Raw genomic sequence first — 22867 nt, 5'->3', positions numbered from 1 at the left:
ATGTTGACTATCTACAATCTATGGCCGTTATAAACTTCATATCCATGCATGGAAATAAATTCATTTGAGAGCAGTTGTTTCCAGTGTTAAGTCCTTCAAAATATATGTTAGGACTTACAAAGTAATTTGCTAATCTCGGGTACATTCCCCCACATTTAAAGTATTTGTAGGAATGTCTTCAACCTTTCAATACCTTAAAAAATTGCAAGAGTTTAAGAGAGAATTTAAAACCGTCTAATGAACTAATCCACCACATATTTATTATCTCTTTCTAGAAGCAAATTACTTTTCTAGTATTCTTAAGTAAAAGTCTACAAGCATCTAAGGAGACTAGGGAGATTTTTTCCGAAATATATTAAAGATAATATCAGTTATTGTTTTTGGGAATATATTCGGAAATGTCTTTACTGGATTGGCGATCTAGGAGACTTGCTATAAATACAAAGCTGCAAATAACAAAAAAGGCCTCTCCAATTCAACACACAAATTGCCCTGCGCAAAGCTTCTCAACAGCCTGAGATTTTATCCTCTTCCCCTTTCTTCCGCCAACACATCTTCAGTTAGATAAACAGCACTATGAAGGCAACTGGCGACATCTTCAGTTTGGATAAACAACACTAGAGCTGTAGAATCAGCTGATCAAGGAGCACCTTCAGTTTGGATAAACAACACTGCTTCGAGACCGACTAGTTATTTATCCAAGTCTCAGTCGATAGGGACTTTCGAGTTCTTGTTGATAGAGGTCATCTTATCAGCCTTCTTGGCGAAGTGAGGTGTGTTACATGTTACTAGGCTCGACACATTGAACGCTGAGTTGTTTTATGATTGGATATTCACAAGTACATTTTAGAGTTTGGCATTCCGATGGCCGAACCACAGACATGCATCTCTTTTGAGTATTTGTGTCCATATAGCCTGGTGCTAGTTCGGCGTGCTTATACTCTTACGAATATAATCACTGTGATCGAATCTGGCGCCGACGATTTGTGAACTTCTCTGAACTAGTAGCCTTTTCTTTTGGCTCTAGAACCCGAAGGCCGAGACGTGTTCCTTCCTCAGCTGCAGTCGCAAGAACAAGAAGTCAGCAGCATACTCAACGCGACATCAGCATATTTTAGTCCCTGACCGAGCTCAACCGTCAAGTTGGCACGCCCTGCACATAACCGAAGGACGTAGTTAGCTTATCAATTACTCAGCTTGCGCGCTATGTAGGCTTGGTAATTTTTATGGCCAACATCTTGTTACAGTGTTAAGTTCATACTTGCATAAACTTTGGCTAGTCATTTATCAAACACCTTCGTCGGCTATTTTTGGAAGATTTTCTATGCCTTTTATATGGTACTAATGTTCAACACTAGTTTAAAGTGCTTCTAGTTTATAAATTTAAATTTAATTTTTTATAATTATTAGATCTTTTATTTTTAATTTATTTTGAACAAATGTAGTTGGGCGGCTGACGACGACACAATAGTGAGCTTTCCGACGGTAAGAATGAAGAGGAGGATGCCAATAAGGGTCAAAAGGAAAGTTGGAAGTTATGAGACTTTTGTAGGGGAACATTGTTGTTCCCATCCGAAACTTTGATATATGTTCATTATACACTTGTGCTAACTATACATTTAATCATCTGACACATGTCATTTCATTTAACTTTGGTCAATTCTTTTCAAAATTAAAAAAATATCATCTAATGTAAAAGTTAATTAAAGTTGAGTAAAAGAACACATAATAACAAAATTAAATGTATGATTCGCCTACATTATAGTTAGGGTTGTGAGCACAAGTGCTCTCCTTTTATACAGAACAATACAAAATAGCCAGACATGAAAAGAAAAGAAAAGAGTTGCACACGTGTGGTGTGGTGTGACGTGGTGGACAAAGACAATAATACAAGTATATAGTGTTTATGGGTCCTCAATTAAACACCTTCGATTTTTTTCGCTTATTCTTTGCTTACCTATTACTACATGCAATACAATAGAAAAGGAATCGCTTACCTCTTTTTTCTTTTTAATGTTGAAGAAAGGTTTTGTTATGTAGGGTCATGGTTAGGGGTGATTTTCGAACATATTGGATTGGAAACAACACTTCCAATTTAATTTCTAAATTTCATAATTGAATCACAATTTTTAATTTAAAATTTTAGGAATCAGAGTAATCTCATAATTTTGGAAAGAATTCTGAAATTAATATAATTATATATTTTTGAATATTCTCAGGCGTACATGCAATTTTTTTTTTTCTTTCTTAACATATGGCACGTGCTGTATAAATTCAATTAATTTTTTGGTATACTAGTATGTTGTGTTAGATCCCACATTGTCCAGAGGAGTGGATTCTCTATGCTTTATATATGCATGCCCACCTTCATTTAGCATGAGGCATTTTGGGGACTCACTGGCTTCGGATTCCATTAGAACTCCGAAGTTAAGCGAGTTCGGACGAGAGCATTCCCAAGATGGGTGACCTACCGGGAAGTTCTCGTGTGAGTTCCCAGAAATAAAACCGTGTGGGCATGGTCGGGGCCCAAAGCGGACAATATCGTGCTACGACGGAGTCGAGTCCGGGATGTGGTGGAGCCCGGGTTGGGATGTGACATGTTGTGTATGTTTAATATAAAAAACAATGAACAAAAGGTGTCCAAAACTAACAACAAAATATAAAGGTTTATTACAAAATGCATAATTTGTGTAAATAACTACAAAAAAAGTTAGAATATTTTGGGACTTTTTGTCAGAATATGTTCGGAACACTTCAAAAAAATTCGAAACACATATTAAGAAATTATCGGAATCCCTTAATGCATTCCAATTTTCATTTATTCATTTCGAAATTTTCGGATCCAGATTCAAAATTTTATTTCCAAAATCGGTAGCACCATTCAAACTGCACGTATCCCTAATCATGGTGGACTATAGGCTACTGTTGAAAGGCAATACTTTGTGCCATTTACATGGGTGCACCTCTTTGTACACCTAGTTGTATTTCACCTATTTTAATCGGATGGACATTGCTTATTGATGTGAAAATTAACTTGACATACAAATTAAATCTTATTTGTGATAATTGTAGTATATATGCAAGTAGGGATCGTTCTAGACTGGAAATTAACTAAGGATGCTAATCAACACAAATAAGACTCAAAAACACTTAACTAGACTCTATAGACTCAAAACTAACTTAAAACACTCAAAACAGCAACAAACAATAAAAAAGACTCAATTTTAGACCTGCCAAGTGATTTTGACGAAAATAAAACTTAACTTGACTCAAAAGACTAAAAGAAAACAGATTTTGACTCAAATAACAAGACTAAATGAAAGGGGGATTGTTTTTGATGAAATTAAAACTTAAAACAGAAACTTTGCATAAAACACTTTGTAAAAATGAATTTGGGTGAATTAAATGGGTGAAGGGCTAGTTAGAGGGAAGGGCTAGTTAGAGGGTCCTTCTCCACACATGACATATGCATATAAACCAATTTCCAGTTATTATTCCTTTAGACTACGAATGATAACGCTCCAAGTTAATTGCATCGCACAATCAACATCAGATTTTCCTTATTTCATTGAATTAGATGGAATACACATCGCAACCAAATTATCTTTCTCAAGTTCCCTATATGAAACGCATAATAAAGATACATATCAAAAGTCATTAAGTTCTATGAAAATCATAAGCATTGACAAGGCATTCATCACTATGAAACGCATGAGACTCATACCAAGGATTTACTTAACACGATTGTGACTAGCAACCTCCACTACTTGTGAATATAAGTGAATAACTATTACGTGAAACTCCCTTATACTCTAGCATCAAATTCATGCATGCAAATTAAGTGTCGACCCTCAACCAATATACATAAACAAGTTTTGATAACTTAGATAAGCAAATCACATTCAAGACTTAAGAAACAATAACTGGATATAATCAATTCATATAAAACATATAATCATGACTTCGAATTCACCTCCAACTAAAAAGAAATTAGTTCCACATGTTCATCATAATTGAAAACCAAATTAATACAAAGATTGAACTAAAACTAAGGACATAATACACCTAGAAACACTCCACACTCCAATGGCATGCATGGCATTCCCTTGGATGGCAGATTGCACAAGTCTTCTTCTCCTTCCTTCCTTGCTTGCGGCACTAGGGTGATGTGGTGTGAATTATGGTGTTTGATGGCTGAAAGTTTGAATGAATGAATGAGTGAATGGATGGTATGAATGGTGCGGCAAAAGCTTGAATTTATAGGCTAGGTTTTGCACAATTTATGAAGGAAAAGGATTACACAATCCAATGGGAAAAGGACTAGGTTTTTGGACCTTCTAGAAATCTGAAAACCAAAAAGAATATGGAGAGGGTGCGGCTCCTTTGTAGGAGGAAGATAGGGCTTCTAGAAAGGATGTTTTAGGACATATTTCTGGACCTAAATGGACAAGGACTCACGACATAGGTGTAGAAGAGGGATTATAACTCCTAAACCTTCAAGAAATGGCCTATATGCGGCACACAAAGGGATTAGGCTCCTAGAATCTAAATTATATGTTTAAATGTATAACTAATCCCTTCTAAATAGCTAGAATTAAAGCACAAACTGATTTGAATAAGATAAGATAGGATAATATTTGATTTAGGAAAGGATAAGGTTGGTTAGGATAGGATAAGATAAGGTTGGATAATGTTCCTTATTTCTTGCTCTTTCCTTATCTTCTTTATATTTGAACTTCTTTCTCCATATTTGTAGCATTTCCTAGCCTCTCTTGACTTCAATTTCGTCCATCCACTTTGCTCCATAGTTAAGCTATCCAATCCATGCCCAAAACTGCTCCAAATGGCTCCAAAATGCACTTTCTTGCTCCTTTTGCCATTAGGACCTAAAAACATACGAAAATAGCTTAAAAGACTATAATAAATAGTAATTAACTAACTAAATGCAAGGAAACAACATAGCTAAGTAGCATAAATATGCTCCTATCAAATTCCCCCACACTTAGCTTTTGCTAGTCCTCGAGCAAAACGAAATAAACAAAACAACAAAACATAACCTAAACCTTCCAACAATTGCCTTAGGGATTTCCAATGCAACATGACATATTAAAGATCACCACTCACATAAAGTTTAGTTATCTCTACCCTCAAGCACATACTTAATCATAGTTACCACTCACTAGCTCGCATTTAATCAATTTAAAACAACATTTTGAATGTAGTAACATGCCTTAGAGAATTCCCTCAATTCCTCATTGGATACACTCTCTATTTTCACATAGATTTTCTGACTACACTCCCTACACTAAGTATATGTGAGAAGATTGATGTAAACATGTAAACTAATACTTACATATGTATAATCAAAGAAGGCACTTTCTGGAATTATTAACATGTAAACTAATACTCACATATGTATAGCTCCATAGTTAAGCTATCCAATCCATGCCCAAAACTGCTCCAAATGGCTCCAAAATGCACTTTCTTGCTCCTTTTGCCATTAGGACCTAAAAACATACGAAAATAGCTTAAAAGACTATAATAAGTAGTAATTAACTACCTAAATGCAAGGAAACAACATAGCTAAGTAGCATAAATATGCTCCTATCACTTATATTGGATTTGATCGAATTATGACAAAATATTGCATGTGTTTATAGTGTATATAATCTTTCTTGCACGCTATGAGTATAAGTTTGTCAATAGTTTAAACCCTATTATATTGACCATGAAATCACCGAGTATTGGTCAAATAGGAGGTCTCAGTGACCCTTGGCACCTTTCTCGAAGCACACGAACTGACCTCACAACAAGTGAGAGCCACGATAAGTGGCTATTCCTAAAATTAATGAGAGACTTCCCTCCAACTTGGAGTCTAGTCACAATGTGACAAGTGACAACACCACTTTAAATCCAATCAATCCCATATTAGCCAAGTTAAGAATTCTCCTCCAACGTTGCATCTATAAAGATAACTTCTCTGCCATTCAAAAGTTTAATCATGTTTACTATTCAACACTATTTTACCATTAAATCCGCCCATGTGGCGCTCTAAACATGCTTTGTTAATTTAGGCATCAAAGGCTCTTAGGCAGGTACTATTGGAATTGTGCCCTAGAAGCCAATTTCATAATATAGGTTATTATGTAACAACTCCATTTTAATTAAGTAATAATAGGACAAGTTTAATTCATTCATAATTTTGACTTTATGTTATAGAGAATGAATAAGTCCATAGAACTTAAGGTATGGAAACAGTGTCCTAAATGAGGTTAAGGCAGGAAACTTGTATTCCATAGTCACTTAGTCCTTAAACAAAGTTCCCAGCCATTTGGAAAGTCAACTAGACATTGACTCTTTGGAAAGGTCGGTGTATATCACATTAAGGTTAGTATGATCTAATGCTACCCATGTTGAACATGTGGTGGATATGAAGGTGCTTGTCTATTGAATAAGTTCATAGGAGATTGGGCACCCTATAAGCTTTATCGTATGGATGCTTACCACATGTCAAACGTTATAAAGCTACGGGTTTTAGTATGAAAATAGTTCTCATACTTGAGGCTTCATCAGATATCTTGTGCTTATAGTTATGAACTTCAAATTCACCTCAAAGTCACTATCTCGCAGGGCCCGATAGTGTGTTGCTATAAATGAATGAATAACAAGGAATGTATCACTTTCTGAAAATTGTACAATAAGAGGAGATATCACTTGAAGCCACTTGAACATCCATTTTAGAAATCTTTGGTGGAAGTACTTATTGATGAAGCTATGTTTGTAAGAACTACTTCAACATGAGATGCATCATGGTGATCATATATATGTATATATGATTTGACATGGTTTTAATTAAAATAGGCCTTGGTCTTTAGTTAATTAAAAGAGGTCCAAATCACAAGCCCAAGGGGGGGTAGTAGAAATAGATTCGATGGAAGGAGAAAGTCTCCTTGGCTTAAAGCCCACTAAAGGTTCCGCTAATGTATTATAAATACCCATTATTCACTCATATGTCCCTAAGGATTATATTTTTCCCTTAGATAAAAAGAGAGAAAAACTCATGGTTGTTAGTGTGCCCAAGAGATTTAATCTAGGTAAGTGATCTCGCTAGCACAATCAAATCCCTCACTTCTTCTTTTGTCATTGGTGTGTTAGTATGAGTACTCCAAGAGGCTCAACATAAGGATGATCATACTGTAAACACGAAAATTCTATAATGAATGAAACAAGAACACGTGTACAAAGTAGATTTGTATTGATTTGAATTTGTAGGTTACAATCTCTGTTTATAACTTTCCTCTGATTTAGTCTTCAAATTTGATGTAGATGCGTAGGTTGTTGATCCAAGGGTCGTGATGATTTGATCTTGGACGAACGATTGAACGATTGCTCCAATTTTTGAGCTTGAAACGATGTGTGGATGGTCTTCACCTAAAAGCTGTGACAAAGATGATGTAGATACGGGATTTCATTGATTCAAGGGTCTTGGCGACTTAATCTTGAAACGAACGTCGTTACAAGTTTTGAGCTTGCAACAAAGTCTTGAAGGAATCGGCACGAATGCTTGTTAATTCTTCAAGGGGAGTGCTTCAGCTTTGTGAAGAACATATTTGTGAAAACTAGTTCATTTGAGCAACATCTATGCATGCAATTAACAATTAAAAGGTGGACTCATGCTTGTATGCACTCAAAAACAAAACTTTACCCAAGAAATTCAAGGCAGAGTAGTTCTGGTAAACCAAAACTCAACTTAAGAACAAAGTGAGTTGAGAAATATTATACCTTTGTTGATTCCTCTTTGCTTAAGTAAGGGCTAATCACCCAAGAGAGAGGGCTTTCATTCCTTACTTCTTAGCTCCATGGATTTCTTGGAGGAGGATGGATGAAAGGATTCTCCAAGTTCCCAAAATAGGGAACCTCTAAGTCTCCACACCAAGGAGAGCATTGAGGAAGAGATGAGTGATCTGGAGGAATAAATATTGCTAGCTATTTTCCTCTTGGGTGGCCGGCCTCCTAAGAGAAGAGAGAGCTTTGTGTTCTCATATTTTCTCTCTAGAAAACCCTAATGAACTTTTGGCTATAAAGTCCTTTATATAGTCACTTCACTTAAGTGACAAAAAGAACCAAAACCCATTCATGTACAATATGGCTGGCCTTCTAAAGGCTTTAGGCTTTTGGGCCCTTTCGAGTCTTTAGTCATTAGTTGTCATACAACTTAAGTTAATGGGCCTTGAGGTCGTATAATTACTCAAAAGCTAAAACGAACTTATTCGTTTGATTACTTAACTTATTAACTAATCCTAGCCATAAATAATTAAACCATTTAATTATCGTTACTCATCTCCATTGTTTCTTCAATCTTTACCTTACATGGTGTACGATCCATTAGGTTTCTTTTAGCGAGGCAGTGGACGATTAGAACTCTTCAAATCGATTGTGAATTGAAACATACTTTCAATTCTCCCTTTAGTGATTATACACCTTTAGGGCTTCCATAAACCATGAGTGACACCTAGCAATATATCATAGCTACCCAACCTACTCAGAAGAGGTGGATAACCTATTCAGTTTAGGATTACAATGCAATACGGTCTTTCTCTAATATAGTACTCTTGACCACACTGTTTGGTTTGATAGTTTATTCATGTCTACTATCCAATGTGATTCTTTTACTTATATGATTACCTTGAATGTGATTTGGAACGACTTCCTAAATCTCATTCATACTCTGGCCAGAGATTCTTAATCATATCATAGAGTATTCTCCCTCAAATGATTTGAAGGTTAGAGATCCCTTGTTGTGCATTCACTTGCCTCTATGGCTAAGTGGCTTAACCCCAACTATGCCGTGGACACCCTTTGATTGAGTGACTTTGACATAGTCAAAGATCAAGGAACTAACCACAAGGCAACTATGATGCCTCAGGTCAAATGACTACTTGTATGAGAACTCCTTGTTGATCGCGTTCAGTGGACTCATGTTCTATTAAGCACCTACATGCTTGTCTTGGTGTCAGCCACACCAATGACTCAAGACTAGTCATTCTCTCTAAGAGAATACATAGCAGGTACTGATCTTAACGGACTATCAATACCCAATTGGCAATCCTATGATCAGAAAAGTTTAGGATATGTATACGAAAGAGACTGGTCTCATGAATTTAACTTCTTTAGATCATATTCTCCCAATTACATATTCCTTGGACTTATCATTTAAGCATATAACATTTATATGAGACAGCTTTAAACAATAATATTTGCCCTTTATATTAAACTAGACTAGTTTAACATGTGCAATGTCCGTAAAGTATCATCATATGATTGGCTTTTAAGGCACATTTCCAACAATCTCCCACTTGTTCTAGAGCCAATTAGCTTGGTGATTAGTGATGATACCTCTTCTGAATTCATTTCAAAAATGGTCGAGTAGTAGGCCTAGACAATGGATATCTATATGTTATCCATAGAAGCAACCTTGAGAATAACGACATCACCATTGTACATGATTCCCGATCATGTGGTTCAGTCTCTCATTTGAGGTTAGATCTTGATGAGACCTTGATTTCCTGGCTTAAGTTATTTCCCCATTAGTGTCGTAGTGAGGGTACACTAGAGACACTTTCTGGTTGGAATCGAATGGAGAGTTCATAGATGAACTTTCCCATCCAAACAACATTGTTGTAAGCTTCTATATGGCGATATATTTTGCATGCATGATGGAACACACTAAAGTCATTACTTATAACGTTTCCACCTAAATATCTCTTTAATCATAATAAAGAGATATCCAATTATCTCTTCATTCATAATGAATAGACATCCAATGATGGTTACGATATTATATTCATAATCTAATACATTTACGTTTCCATTGCATTACTCTAATTCTTCCTCATTCTTGAGGAATCTATCTTTGAGTATTTCTTAAATACCTAAGGACTCACTTGACAGTTACCATGGTTCTGATCCTGGGCTTGAACTTATATCATCTTGTACTGATGCGAAACTTATGTGACACACAAATTAAACCCTCTTGTGACAATTGTAGTATATGTATAAGTAGGGATCGTTCTTAACCAGGGATTAGGAGGGATTGCAAAATCACTTGGAAACTGACTCAAAAACGTAAAATAAAGTTTAAAACACTAAACTAGACTCAAAGAATGCAAAACTAAACACTTAAAACACTAAAACAAACCAAAAGACTCAAACAGCACCCAAAACACTCAAAACTGCCTTAAAAACACTTTCTGGGCAGTTTTGAGCACTTTGGTGAATTTGGACGAATTTGTGTAACAAATTGAATCAAAACACTTATAAACACAAACTAAGACACTTTCTAACTAAATTGGAAACTAAAGTAAAGGGGGATTGAGGTTTTGACGAAATTAAACTAAATGAACAGATTGTAATTAAAGGCAGATTGTAAAGATGAATATGATGAAAATATGGATGAAATGCTAGCTAGAAGGTTCTTCTCCACACATGTTACACTTGCATACAAGATTGATTTTCAGTTGGTCTTTCGATAAGTTATGAACCTCGACGCTCCAAGTTAATTAGGTCCGCTTAAATTAACCTTCAGATTTCCCTAGAATCATTGAATTGGATGAATATGCATCGCAATCAAATTATTCCTAACAAGTTCTCTATATGAACAACATGATAAAGATACAAGTTAGAATCATTACGTTCTTTGGAAATCATAAGCATCAACAAGGCATTTGTAACTATGAAAAGCATGATACTCTTGCCAAGAATTCATTTAACGCGATTGTTTATAAGCAACCTCCACTACTTGTGAATATAAGTTCATAACTATTAGGTGAAACTCACTTATATTCTAGCGTCATATTCATGCATGAAAATTAAGCGTGCACTCTCAATAAACATACATAAATAAGTTATCAATCAAACGGTTAAACAAATTGAATCCACAACTTATGAAATTCCAACCAAAGGTAATCAATTCATATTGCAAGCATAAACATGGTTTCGAATCACCCCCTAGCTAAAGGGGGGGTTTAGTTCCTCATACGTACAAGACAAAGAGAATTGAAATTAAACATTGAAATCAAAGAAACACCTAAACATTCCAACAACTCAAACTTGAATTGTATAAACGTTTAGGCCCTCTTCTCTTCCTCTTTGTTGCGGCACAAGGTCTAAGGATAGGTTTTGGGGTGGTAAGTGTTTTGGAGGGATGGGGAGTGGTTGGAGTGGCTGCAATGGCGGAGAAAATGTGCAGAAAATGGAACTTATATACACGGCACAAAGGATGGCCGTTTTGTGCCGTGTGTTGTGTGATTGTTTGGATGGTGAATGAGAATGTGTATGAGAGATCGTGTTCTGATCTAGGGATTAATATGAGTATATATAGGCACTTAAAACCCTAGGGTAATCAGATATGGACTTGAATTAATTAATGGGAGAGCATGGGAGTGACAGCTAGGGTGAATGATTAAAGGGTGCTGCTAGGTTGGAAATGCATGTGGAATGGTTGGAATGAAGGGGGAAGCACGGCAAGGAGAGGATGGGTGAATATGTGGCTGAATAATCAAATGGGAAAGCATGTGGCTGAATGGATTAAAGAGGGAATGATGATGGGATAGCATGTGGGTGACAGCTAGGTTGGTTGGTGGCTGCAATGGTAAAGGGGGAAGTGCATGTGGCTGAATTATGAAGAGTGAATGCATGTGAGGGAATGATTAAGGTGAATGATGATGAATGCATGTGGATTAAAGAGGGAATATGGAAGATAATGTGCTGAAATGATGAAGTGGGAAGCTGGAAATGCAAAGGGGGAGCCACGGCAAACAAGGGAAGTTGCTGGAATTGAAAGGTTTTGCACGGCTAAGGCTTTGTTTGATTGGGCTAGGTCCTTTGTTTTATGTCCTAAAGTGCATACAAGGCCTTCAATTTCGTCCAACACTTCGGCTCCAAGCATAAGCTATCCATTCCAAGTCCAATTTTGCTCCAAAATGCATCTTTTTGCTTCCTTAGTCATATGAACCTAAAAACACACGAAAATGGCTGAAACTACTAAAACAACTAGGAATTAACAATATAAATGCACGAAAACAAGCTAAGTAAGTCGCCTAAATATGCTCCTATCATGTACCGATCTTGGTATAACTCATATCAACGTGTTTCATACAATATGAAATACGTAAATCACCTTTCTACGTATGCATAATGGATTCTAGGTGTAACTCTATGACATAGTCATAAAGTTTAAAACATTCAACTGAGATGGTTTATAAATCCTTCTCGACTACCTTGGAGCTAGCGGCGTAGGAACTAGGTTGTTATATTTTCTGATTATCATCTTATCACTCAAGAACCCATTCTTTTAGTTCTATCTCTCATTTATTTGCTCTATCTTAGGCAAATCCTATTGTAGGATTACAATGAACTACCCAACAAATAACATTTGTTAGTTGGTTTATAGAAGTGATATCCAAAGGTTAATTTAAGGATATCCCACAAGATTGTTCTCAAACAAATATTACTTATTAGCGCACAACCCTAAATCTTAACACAATTAAGACTTGTCTTTCTTTCCAACTACATCCTATGGAGTCGTGGAAATTTTTGGAAGATCTTCTAATTGATAATCATATTGTCTTAGAAGTATATATATCCTATATATGGGTAATTGATAACATCCAACGAACTACATCTTATTCGAGTTCATTCTTCTCCCAATGGAGAAATCCAGTACCTTATGATGCTACTTTCCTTGATATCTTTCAAGGAAACTCTTCTAAAGTGTTATTTTTTCTTGGATCAAAGCTAAGGAGGTAAATACTTTAGATGTCTTACTCATCAACTTACATTCTTAAATTCTTTGAATCCTTTTGTAAAGTATTCAGACTTGTGTTTATTTAAAATAAACGATAGTCCAACTGAGAGCGATCTTCGGTGAATGTCATACAACATGAGTAGTATTATGTTGTGGACAAGTGCCACTAACATCTAAGTGAATTAACCTCAACAACATTGTGATTCTTTCTTTTTTTCAAAAGCATAAAGATTCGAACATTTCGCCTCTATATAATTTTAACAAGAAGGCATTGGATCCGGATCTAACGATCCAAAGCATCCATGTATGACCAAGTTGTAATTTATGTTGTAGAGGTGTCACAACTCAGTGGGATTAGTCACCACCTTGCAACCTTTTGGGTTTTAAGCATCGTTATATTCTAAACAATTAACACTAACACATCATCTCTACTATAGAGACAATCAATTAGATTACAATAATCCAATCATTCATTAATAAAGAAAATGTTTTGTCAAACAAAACATTCATTCATCTCTTAAAATTACAATAATAGAATTAAGTTCCTTATTCAAATTGGAATGTAAAGACAATCTTTGTTTTTCCAATTTCTTTGGTAGTTCATATGAGGAATTAAGTACTACTGTTTTCGTAGAGATCTATATTTTATTCACGTTCTGAATGTGAAGTACTTACTATTCTCTCATTGATCTTCTACTTCTTATTAGCCACACTTTTATAACGATTGTAAAATATAGTTACTAATACTGAATCAAGCATTCAAGTAGAAGAACCAACTGTTTTGAACTATTCAAGAACAATTTACAACACCTTCAAAAGGTGTGTTCATGACACTTGCAAGACATTTCTTGCAAATACTCATTCCAATGTCCATCCTTTCATAAAGAAAGTTTGTTCCCTTCGGGTTATTTCGCCTTCTTCATTTGACTTCTCCTTTGACTACAATAGTCATGGTCCCTAAACTCCCACTATCTCTCTTGAAACTTATTTCAATTGTGTTATACACATCAAACTATTTGGAGAGCGTGCGGTTATTGTTCACTTTATAGTTTATAATAAACTTAGTGAACCATGTGGATGGGGACACAAAGGTGAAGTCCTTGCTTAGTTTTTGTCTCCTGAAGTGGTTTAACACTTCAACATTCTATGATTCAAAATCATCATAAGTCCATTTTGATGGACTATTTTTGTCAATCAACCATTATGTTCTGAACATGATTACAAACTTTCAAGAATTGTTCAAGGCAACTCTCATTTCTTCATACAACAATTTGTAAGTGAAGAATCATGGCACATAAGGTGTCTTTGCCCTTGTGCTTACTTCTCAAGTTCCTTGTTCATGTAACAAAGAAACAAGCACTACTATTTGCGTTAACTAAGAGTTTGTTCAAAGCAACTCTTATTTCTTCATACAACGATTTGTAATGGAAGAATTATGACACTAAAAGTGTCCATGTCTTTGTGCTAATCTTCTTAAGTTCCTTTGTTCATACAACAAAGGAATAAGCACTAGTTGTTTTTGTTGTCCTCTTTATGATAGACTTATCTAACATGTTCTTCCATTGATACATTATCAATAGGAAGATTGTGAGGATGAGACTACTTTAGTACATATATAATCCATTCAAGACAATCTATGGGATTGTGGTACCAAGTCCGGAAACTAAAGCCTTCGGCTTTTCTTTGTCCAATTTTGGATAGCGTTTGCAAATATATTGGTAAATAAATACATAAAAAATATAAATTGTTTGATTTTAAGCTATTTGATCTGGGTCTTTAAATCAAATAGCACCACCCACTCTTTTTGGCCAATTCCATATCCCTTATCGGAATTCGAGAGTTTTGGAGGAAACTCTTAGTAGGGTATGGGATGCTCATTATTACCAAGCCCACCTCACAATGATATGATGTTGGCTAGCATCAATAATAATGAGAGAGTACACTTACTCATTTACATCTCATGTAAATACCCATCTTATTTGGCCTCTAGAGAATGATGCCTTACAATGATATGATGTTGGCTCCATTACACTTAGTTAAGTCATTCCCACCATGCAAGTTCGGTTAGGGGGTTCAAGAACAACCTAACAATGATATGATGATGATCATTCTCATTGCTGACCTTCAAAACATCATGTATGTGTATAGAACTCCTCCCAAGTGTAAGCACATACTTTGTACTCTCTCCATGATAGGGTGAAGTAGGTGTAATGATCGGAGCCTACCACGGTGGAAGGCCACGAAAGAGTGTTCAAAGCACTCTCACACTTGTCAACTCAATAACGGTTTGGTTGAGGATTTTTAGGTCTAATCATATATAAGTATGCATTTTAATCTCATTAAAACAATTTTGGTCCTATTACAACTATTGGTCCATGTGATTGATTTAGTAGTATATGATACTCACGCTATGCTTGTAAAACAGTTTTTAAAGCAAGAGTATATGGTACTACTAACATAAGCTTTGCATTCATTGATGGACTATATAGTTGCCTTAGGGCCTTAGGATGACTATGAACCTTTAGTTCGATCCAACACGAACCTAGTGTTGGATCTCAGTCTAGGGATGGTAATTGATTTTAGTTATGCATTTAATCACATTATGGCGTGTTTTCCTATTGGGCGTTGGACCCTACTACTCCAATTTCATGCATATCAAATAAAAGAAAGGAATACTTCAAAGTAAAGAAGAGCTTATGCTCTATTACAACATTTGACCAAATCAAATTGTTTTAAAGTAAAGAAGAGCTTATGCTCATTTACAACATTTGATCATATCAAATTACAACCAAAATCTAATCTACACATTCCCATCGTTCAAACAAATTTGAGAGACGGCATTTCACATAGCTCAATTATCGTAAGCTTAGGTTCATAATCACCATTTCTTTAATTAATTAACGCTTTAACTAATTAAACTTGAATGCAACTTTGTCATTTGGTTTTTGTATCCATAGAATTGATTTAGATGGTGCTAAATGAAATGAAAATCCAATTCTCATTTAAAGGTACAAAACTATTTTGTTCACAACTAATTTGGGCTAAAATGCAATAACCTCACCCTTTTGGGCTATATTGCGAAACACAAACTTTTGAGGTCACTTTGTAAAAACACAAAAGTTCACTACTTCATGTCATTACAACTAGAACAAAAAAAAAAAACAAATGCAAAAACTTCATTAAAGGAGCAAAACAATTTGTCCTTTAGTGGTTTTGAGCCTTTACGTAAAAACGTAAACTTTCGGGTCAAAGTACAAATACACAAAAATATCAAAACTTTATGTAATTGCATAAAAGCCCAAAAGTACCCCCATCATAGGGGTGGCCAGTCATGGTGAGTAGTGATGGTGTGTGTGAGTTGATTTGTGTGTTTGAAAGGTGATTGAAAGTTGTAAGTGATTGGTATGGTGTGAATAGTAAAAAGAGTATGGGTGTTGTTTGAAAAATCATACCATCCATCACTAACAAAAACAAATAAACAACCAAACACCTTTTTGAATCAAAACAACAAACTTTTTGTTATTGGTAAGAACAACAAGAACAAAGCAAGAACATTGAAGAACATGCATGAAAACCCATAAGAGCTCCATGAATGTTTTCACTCAATCAAACTTAAAATTTCACTACTAAAAAAAGGGTTAACATCCTAGGGTACTTAGGGGTTCCAAAAGTCACTTTAAAACATTTTTAACAAGACAAACATGAACCCAAAAATCCACCCTTTGGATTTGGCCGAATTTCAACATAAACATGGCACCAAATTGTAGCTCCCAAATTCATGCTCATATGAACTACATCTATAACATTTGAGATGGAAAAATTTTCAAGTAAAATTTACATTCAAAGAAGCAAGAATAAAGCTTGTAACAATTACAACATTCAAATCAAAGATTATGAACTACAAAACCCAAAAGGATTCACCAACTACTAGACCTAGGCTCTGATACCACTTGAATGATGTATTTTTGAAAACTAGTTCATTTGAGCAACATCTATGCATGCAATTAACAATTAAAAGGCGGAATCATGCTTGTATGCACTCAAAAACAAAACTTTACCCATGAAATTCAAGGCATAGTAGTTCTGGTGAACCAAAACTCAACTCAAGAACAAAGTGAGTTGAGAATACTTTTGTTCATTGCTCTTTGAATAAGCAAAGGCTAATCACCCAAGAGAGAGGGTCTTCATTCCTTACTTTGAAGCTTCATGGATATCTTGGAGGAGGATGGATGAATGGATTCTCCAAGTTCCCAAAATAGGGAAGCTCTAAGTCTTCACACCAAGAAGAGCATTGAAGAAGAGATGAGTGACCTAGAGGAAGAAAGATTGCTAGCTATTTTCTTCTAGGGTGGCTGGCCTTCTAAGAGAAGAGAGAGATTTGTGTTCTCATATTTTCTCTCTAGAAAACTCTAATGAACTTTTGGATATAAAGTCCTTTACATAGTCACTTCACTTAAGTGACAAAAAGAACCAAAACCCATTCATTTACAATATAGCCGGCCTTCTAAAGGCTTTGGGCTATTTGGGGCCTTTTGAGTCTTTAGTCATTTAGTTATCATACAACTTAAGTTAATGGGCTTAACGGTTCTAAGCTTAATGGGCCTTAAGGTCGTATAATTACGCAAAAGCTGAAAAAAACTTATTCGTTTGATTAATTAACATATTAATTAATCCTAGCCATAAATAATTAAACCATTTAATTATCCTTACTCATCTCCATTGTTTCTTCAATCTCTACCTTACACGGTGTATGATCCATTAGGTTCCTTTTAGCGAGGCAGTGGGCGATTAGAACTCTTCAAATCGATTGTGAATTAAAGCATACTTTCAATTCTCCCTTTAGTGATTATACACCTTTAGGGCTTCGATAAACCATGAGTGATCCCTAGCAGTATATCATGGCTACCTAAGCTAATTAGAAGAGGTGGAGAACCTATTCAGTTTAGGATTACAATGCAATACAGTCTTTCTCTAATACAATACTCTTGACCACATTGTTTGGTTTGATAGTTTATTCATGTCTACTATCCAATGTGATTCTTTTACTTATATAAGTACCTTGAATGTGATTTGGAACGACTTCCTAAATCTCATATTCATACTTTGGTCAAAGATTCTTAATCATATATAGAGTATTCTCCCTCAAATGGTTTGAAGGTTACAGATCCCTTCTTGTGCATTCACTTGCCTCCATGGCTAAGTGGCTTAATCCCAACTATGCCATGGACATCCTTTGACGAAGTGACTTTGACATAATCAAAGATCAATGACCTAACCACAGGACAACTATGATGCCTCAGGTCAAATGACTACTTTGCATTATCCCAACCATGAGTTCTCATGTGACATGAGTATGAGAACTCCTTGTTGATCACGTTTAGTGGACTCATTCTCTATTAAGCACCTACATGCTTGTCTTGGTGTCAGTCACATCAATGACTCGAGACCAGTCACTCTCTCTAAGAGAAGACATAACACGTACTGAACTTAACGGATTGTCAATGCCCAATTGGCAATCCTATGAACAGGCACATTTAGGATATGTATACGAAAGAGAATGGTCTTATGAATCTAACTTGTTTAGATCACATTCTCCCAATTACATATTCCTTGGACTTATCGTTTAAGTATATAACATTTATATAAGACGGCTTTAAACAATAATCTTTGCCCTTTATATTAAACTAGGCTAGTTTAACATGTGAAATGTTTGTAAAGTATCACTATATGATTGGCTTTTAGGGCACATTTCCAACACTTTAGTTGTACGTTCTTTGAAGAGAGCTTTGACAGCGTATTAGTCTTTGTGCAGTGGTTCTTCTCAATGTGCAATTTTCAACCCGTTTGTGTGTCTTGGGTCCTTGTATTTATAGACTTCCAAAGCCATGCCTTTAGATGGATTTGGCCTTGATTTGTGTCTTGATTTGTCCATGGGAGAATTTAGGCATGTTTTGTATCTTAATTTCAACTACCTTCCTCTTATTGGTCGAAATTTATTTATTGGCCTTGTTGCCTAGTTGTGAGCAATCTTCAATTCTTTCTTATTTTGTGAAGATGTTTTGGCTTTCTTTCCGGTTTTGAGAGATTTTGGGCATGTTTGCCGATTTTAAGGGATACTTTCTCCCTTCTGCCGAATTTTGGGAAGTTTTATTCTGCCTTTGCTTGATTTGTGCCACACGTCATTAATAACTTGTCCATTTGCAATGAGTCATATGCCACGTGGAACTTTGTGATGCATCATTTGTATGCAAATAAATTTATATGTCTACAGATGCCCCCACTTCAAGGCGCATTGCAGGCATGTGCTTGTCACTTGTAAGAAATGTGTTTTGAAGTCTTGCAATGTGAACGCTTTAACTCAAGGGACATTGAGACTTGATCTTGAATTAGCTTGCTTCTTTAAGGGCCCTAGAGGCTTGATCTTGAATGAAACATTTCTTCAAAGGCCGTTGATGTGTATTTCTTGAATTGAGATGATGAATTTCGTCAAGGGCCGTTGAGGTGTATTTCTTGGACAAAACATTTCTTCAAGGGCCGTAGAGGCTTGATCTTGAATTGAGATGATGAATTTCGCCAAGGGCCATTGAGGCGTATTTCTTGGACGAAACATTTCTTCAAGGGCCATTGAGGCTTGATCTTGAATGAAATGAAACTTTTCTTGAAATTTTTCTTCAAGGGCCGTAGAGGCATGATCTTGAAAGAAATGAAACTTTTGGCTTAATCTTGAAAGAAATAAAAAATTTCTTCAAGGGCCGTAGAGGCTTGATCTTGAAAGAAAATTTGGAAATGAATAAATCGGTACATACTTATTGTGCGTATTGATTTTTTTTTTCATAATTTTGACAAAATACATGTGGTGTATTTTGCATTTTTTCCTTGTGGTTGTAGGAAATTTTTTTTTTTCCTTCTTAGGTAGGAACCTCCTTCGATTTCCTTCAAAATGTTGGAAAGCTTTAATGATTTCCTTCAAGGTTTTGGAAAGCCTTCATGATTTCCTTCAAGATTTTGGAAAGCTTTGATGATTTGCTTCAAGGTTTTGGAAAGGTTTAATGCTTGTCCTTGGGTAAGTAGGATTTGCATTTTTTTCTTTCCCTTTTTTTTTCATTTTTGTTTCGGCCAAGGGGGTATTTTCCCTCTTAGTTTGGGAAACTTGAAGACTTGTCCTTACTTTGGAGGGATTTCCTTTTATATTTTGGCAAGGAAAGGTATTTCCTTTGCTGTTTTGGAAATTTTGAAGCCCTTTCCTTATTTTATTTTATTTTGTTTCCCTTTGTTCTCTTTGCTGATTTTTGGTGCAAAACCAGCATGCTTTTGTTTTGGGAAACTTTGAAGATTTGTCCTTGGTTTGGGAAACATGTCCTCTGACTTGCACGCCAAGTTTGAGGTTGATTTCTCTTCTGGAAAATTCTTTAAAAATATGGCAAACGTAGCTTTATCTCTTATCTTTTCAGGCATATATCGCACACCACTAGGAAAAATCAGAAAAGCCTTGAACTTGTCATTTTCCCACAGCTGCGCAGTCCTGACGGGAAAACAACTTCTGCAAGGTTAACTTTGAAAACTGGAACGTTTGGCTTTAGGGAAAATTATGAAATTTGGATACAATAATCATCAGCCTCTTAGCTTCTTTCTCCAATTGGCCTTGCATCAAAATTCTTCCCGAAAGTCGAATTATCACCAAAAACGTCCTGCTTGTGCAGATTGGCTGAAACTTGCCATTTTGGGTATGTATTTCCCTTATAGCATTAGGAAGCAATTGACCCCATTTATAGGACCATTGGGTATGTGCAAGAAACTGTTTTCGTAGTCGTTGCGGGGTTGCGTAGTGCGGTTGCGTAGCATTTTGGTTTTCTTTGCTACTGTAGCGTGTGTTGAAGGACCGTCTTGTAGCTACCCTCTTTGCCGTGGAGTGCAAGAAACTGCTTACGTAATCGCTGCGGGTTTGCGTAGTACGATTGCGTAGCATTTTGGTTTTCTTTGCTATTGTAGCATGCGTTGAAGGACTGTCTTATAGCTGCCCTCCTTGCCGTGCTCTTCAAGATTTTGTGGCTGATTTCTTTTCGTCGTTGTGACTTTGTCATCGTCATCCTTCAACGCTTACGAGGTTTGTCTCGTATGTCTTTTGTTTTAGTGAAGCATTTTTTTTTCTTCTTCTTTTTTTTCTCTTATCGTCCCACCTTGTGCTTATGTTATCTTTTCACTTTTTTTCTTTTTTTTGTTGCAGCCATGGTATTTTTCAAGTGCTTTAAGAGCAATACCATCACCATTCTTGTGAAGGAAGGCAATTCGCAAGATAGGGGAACGACGTTGAAGCTTTGTGTGCCATTGACCGGCCCTAAGGTGCTTGTTCTTCCTACGAAAGATAACTCGATACATATCAAGTCATGCTCTTCTGAAGTATCTTGGGAGGTGGCAGATTTTGGTCCACCAAATATGAAAAAGAAGGTGTGTACATCAAGGATTCTTATCTTGAATCCTTCGCACCATGTTCGTGACAATCCACCAGCTTCGTTTGAGCTTCTTGATGATCGCTTCCATAGCAGAGCTGTGACTTGGAATAACACCTTGTCGACTACTGGAGAAGTTGTCTTTGTTTTTTGCTCATTTTCTAATACGACTTTGTAGCCATATTCTTCCTTTAAAGAAATAAAGTATTCACATTCTTGAATTTGCTCTTTATTCTTCAAAGTGTTTGTGTTTTTGTTGATGATGTGACTGTACTTGAAGTTTTGAAGTTTCATAGTGATTTTGCCGTACACAGTTTATGCTCTTGCGGGCCAGAAGCGTTGAGTGTTGCCTTTTAAAACTCATGCGAACAAGGAGTGTTGAGTGTCACCTTTAAACTTGTGCGAACAAGGAGCATTACTGCCGTGTGTAGTTTAGGCTTGTGTAGGCGAGGAGCATTGAGTGTCACATTTTAAGCTCATACGAACAAGGAGCATTGTGCCATACAGTTTAGGCTCATGCAGGTGAGGAACATTGTGCCATATGCAGTTTAGGCTCGTGCAGGCGAGGAACATTGTGTTGTGTGCAGTTTAGGCTCATGCAGGAAAAAAACATTGCTTGTTTGGTTTAGGGGTAGTAACGCTTCAAGAATCTGCCACTGATGGAGCCAATCTTTAAGCCATCTTCTACCATGATTAAGTAGGCGCCGTTGTGTAGACCTCTTGTATTATGTAAAGTCCATCCCATTTTGATGTGAACTTGCTTTTTGTCTTGTGAGTTGTGATGATAGGCCTTTGTAATGCCAAGACAAGATCTCCAGTTTGGAAAGACCTTGGGCGGACCTTCTTGTTGTATACCTTCGATAGCCGTGCTTGGTAGCATTCCAAGTGTTGTTGAGCTTCGAGCCTCCTTTTGTCTAGTGCTTCCAACTCTTGAAGTCGTAGCTTTGCATTTTCCTCTTCAGTCAAGCCTTCTTGTATAACCATCCTTAGTGAGGGGATTTGACTTTCGAGTGGCAAAACAACTTCCATGCCATATAAAAGAGAATAAGGTGTAGCTTGGGTAGGGGTCCTATGTGTCGTCCTATATGCCCAAAGTTCTTCGCTTATTCTTTCATGCTAGTATCTCTTTATTCGGCTGATCACCTTTTTCAGGAGGTTGCACAACGTCTTGTTGAATGCTTCCGCAAGACCGTTGGCCAGAGCATGATACATGGAAGACTTGTGCTGCTTGAACTTATATTTCTTGTAGAGCTCATCCATGAGTCGGTTGGAGAACTATTTTTCGTTGTCGGTGATGATGTAGCGAGGCACACCATATCGGTGGATGATATGCTCCTTGACGAAATGGACAACAGTTTCCTTCTTGACTTCCCTTAGGGGGTATAACTTTAGCCTACTTGGAGAAGTAATCTGTTGCAACTAGGATGTAAGTTTCTCTTGTAGATGACTTTGGTGTGATTGGTCATACGACGTCCAATCCTCATGCATTAAATGGCTATGAGGCAACTGGAAGGTGTTAAAGCTCAGGTGATTGATGTATGAAGTTGGCGTGGAATTGGCTGGCTTGGCACCTTTTGGCGTATTACAAGCAATCCTTCACCATGCTTGGCCAGTA

At 36.4% G+C, this 22867-nt stretch overlaps 1 protein-coding gene across 1 annotated transcript in view; it reads left to right on the top strand.

The window, feature by feature from the left end:
* The window catches only part of LOC137709005 (3-epi-6-deoxocathasterone 23-monooxygenase CYP90D1-like), a 28629-nt gene extending 6000 nt beyond the window's left edge, over positions 1-22629 (top strand). The window contains exons 8-11 of the mRNA XM_068448150.1: positions 1446-1548; positions 20795-20909; positions 21030-21397; positions 22405-22629. Coding sequence (XP_068304251.1) covers positions 1446-1548; positions 20795-20909; positions 21030-21397; positions 22405-22629 — 811 coding nt within the window. The remainder of the gene's footprint in view (positions 1-1445; positions 1549-20794; positions 20910-21029; positions 21398-22404) is intronic.
* Positions 22630-22867: the final 238 nt, after the last annotated feature.

The sequence above is a fragment of the Pyrus communis genome, chromosome 11, assembly GCF_963583255.1.
Source record: "Pyrus communis chromosome 11, drPyrComm1.1, whole genome shotgun sequence".
Taxonomy (NCBI): Eukaryota; Viridiplantae; Streptophyta; class Magnoliopsida; order Rosales; family Rosaceae; genus Pyrus; species Pyrus communis.
The sequence above is the reverse complement of the archived record's forward strand: the minus strand, read 5'-3'. Positions and strand labels throughout refer to the sequence as shown.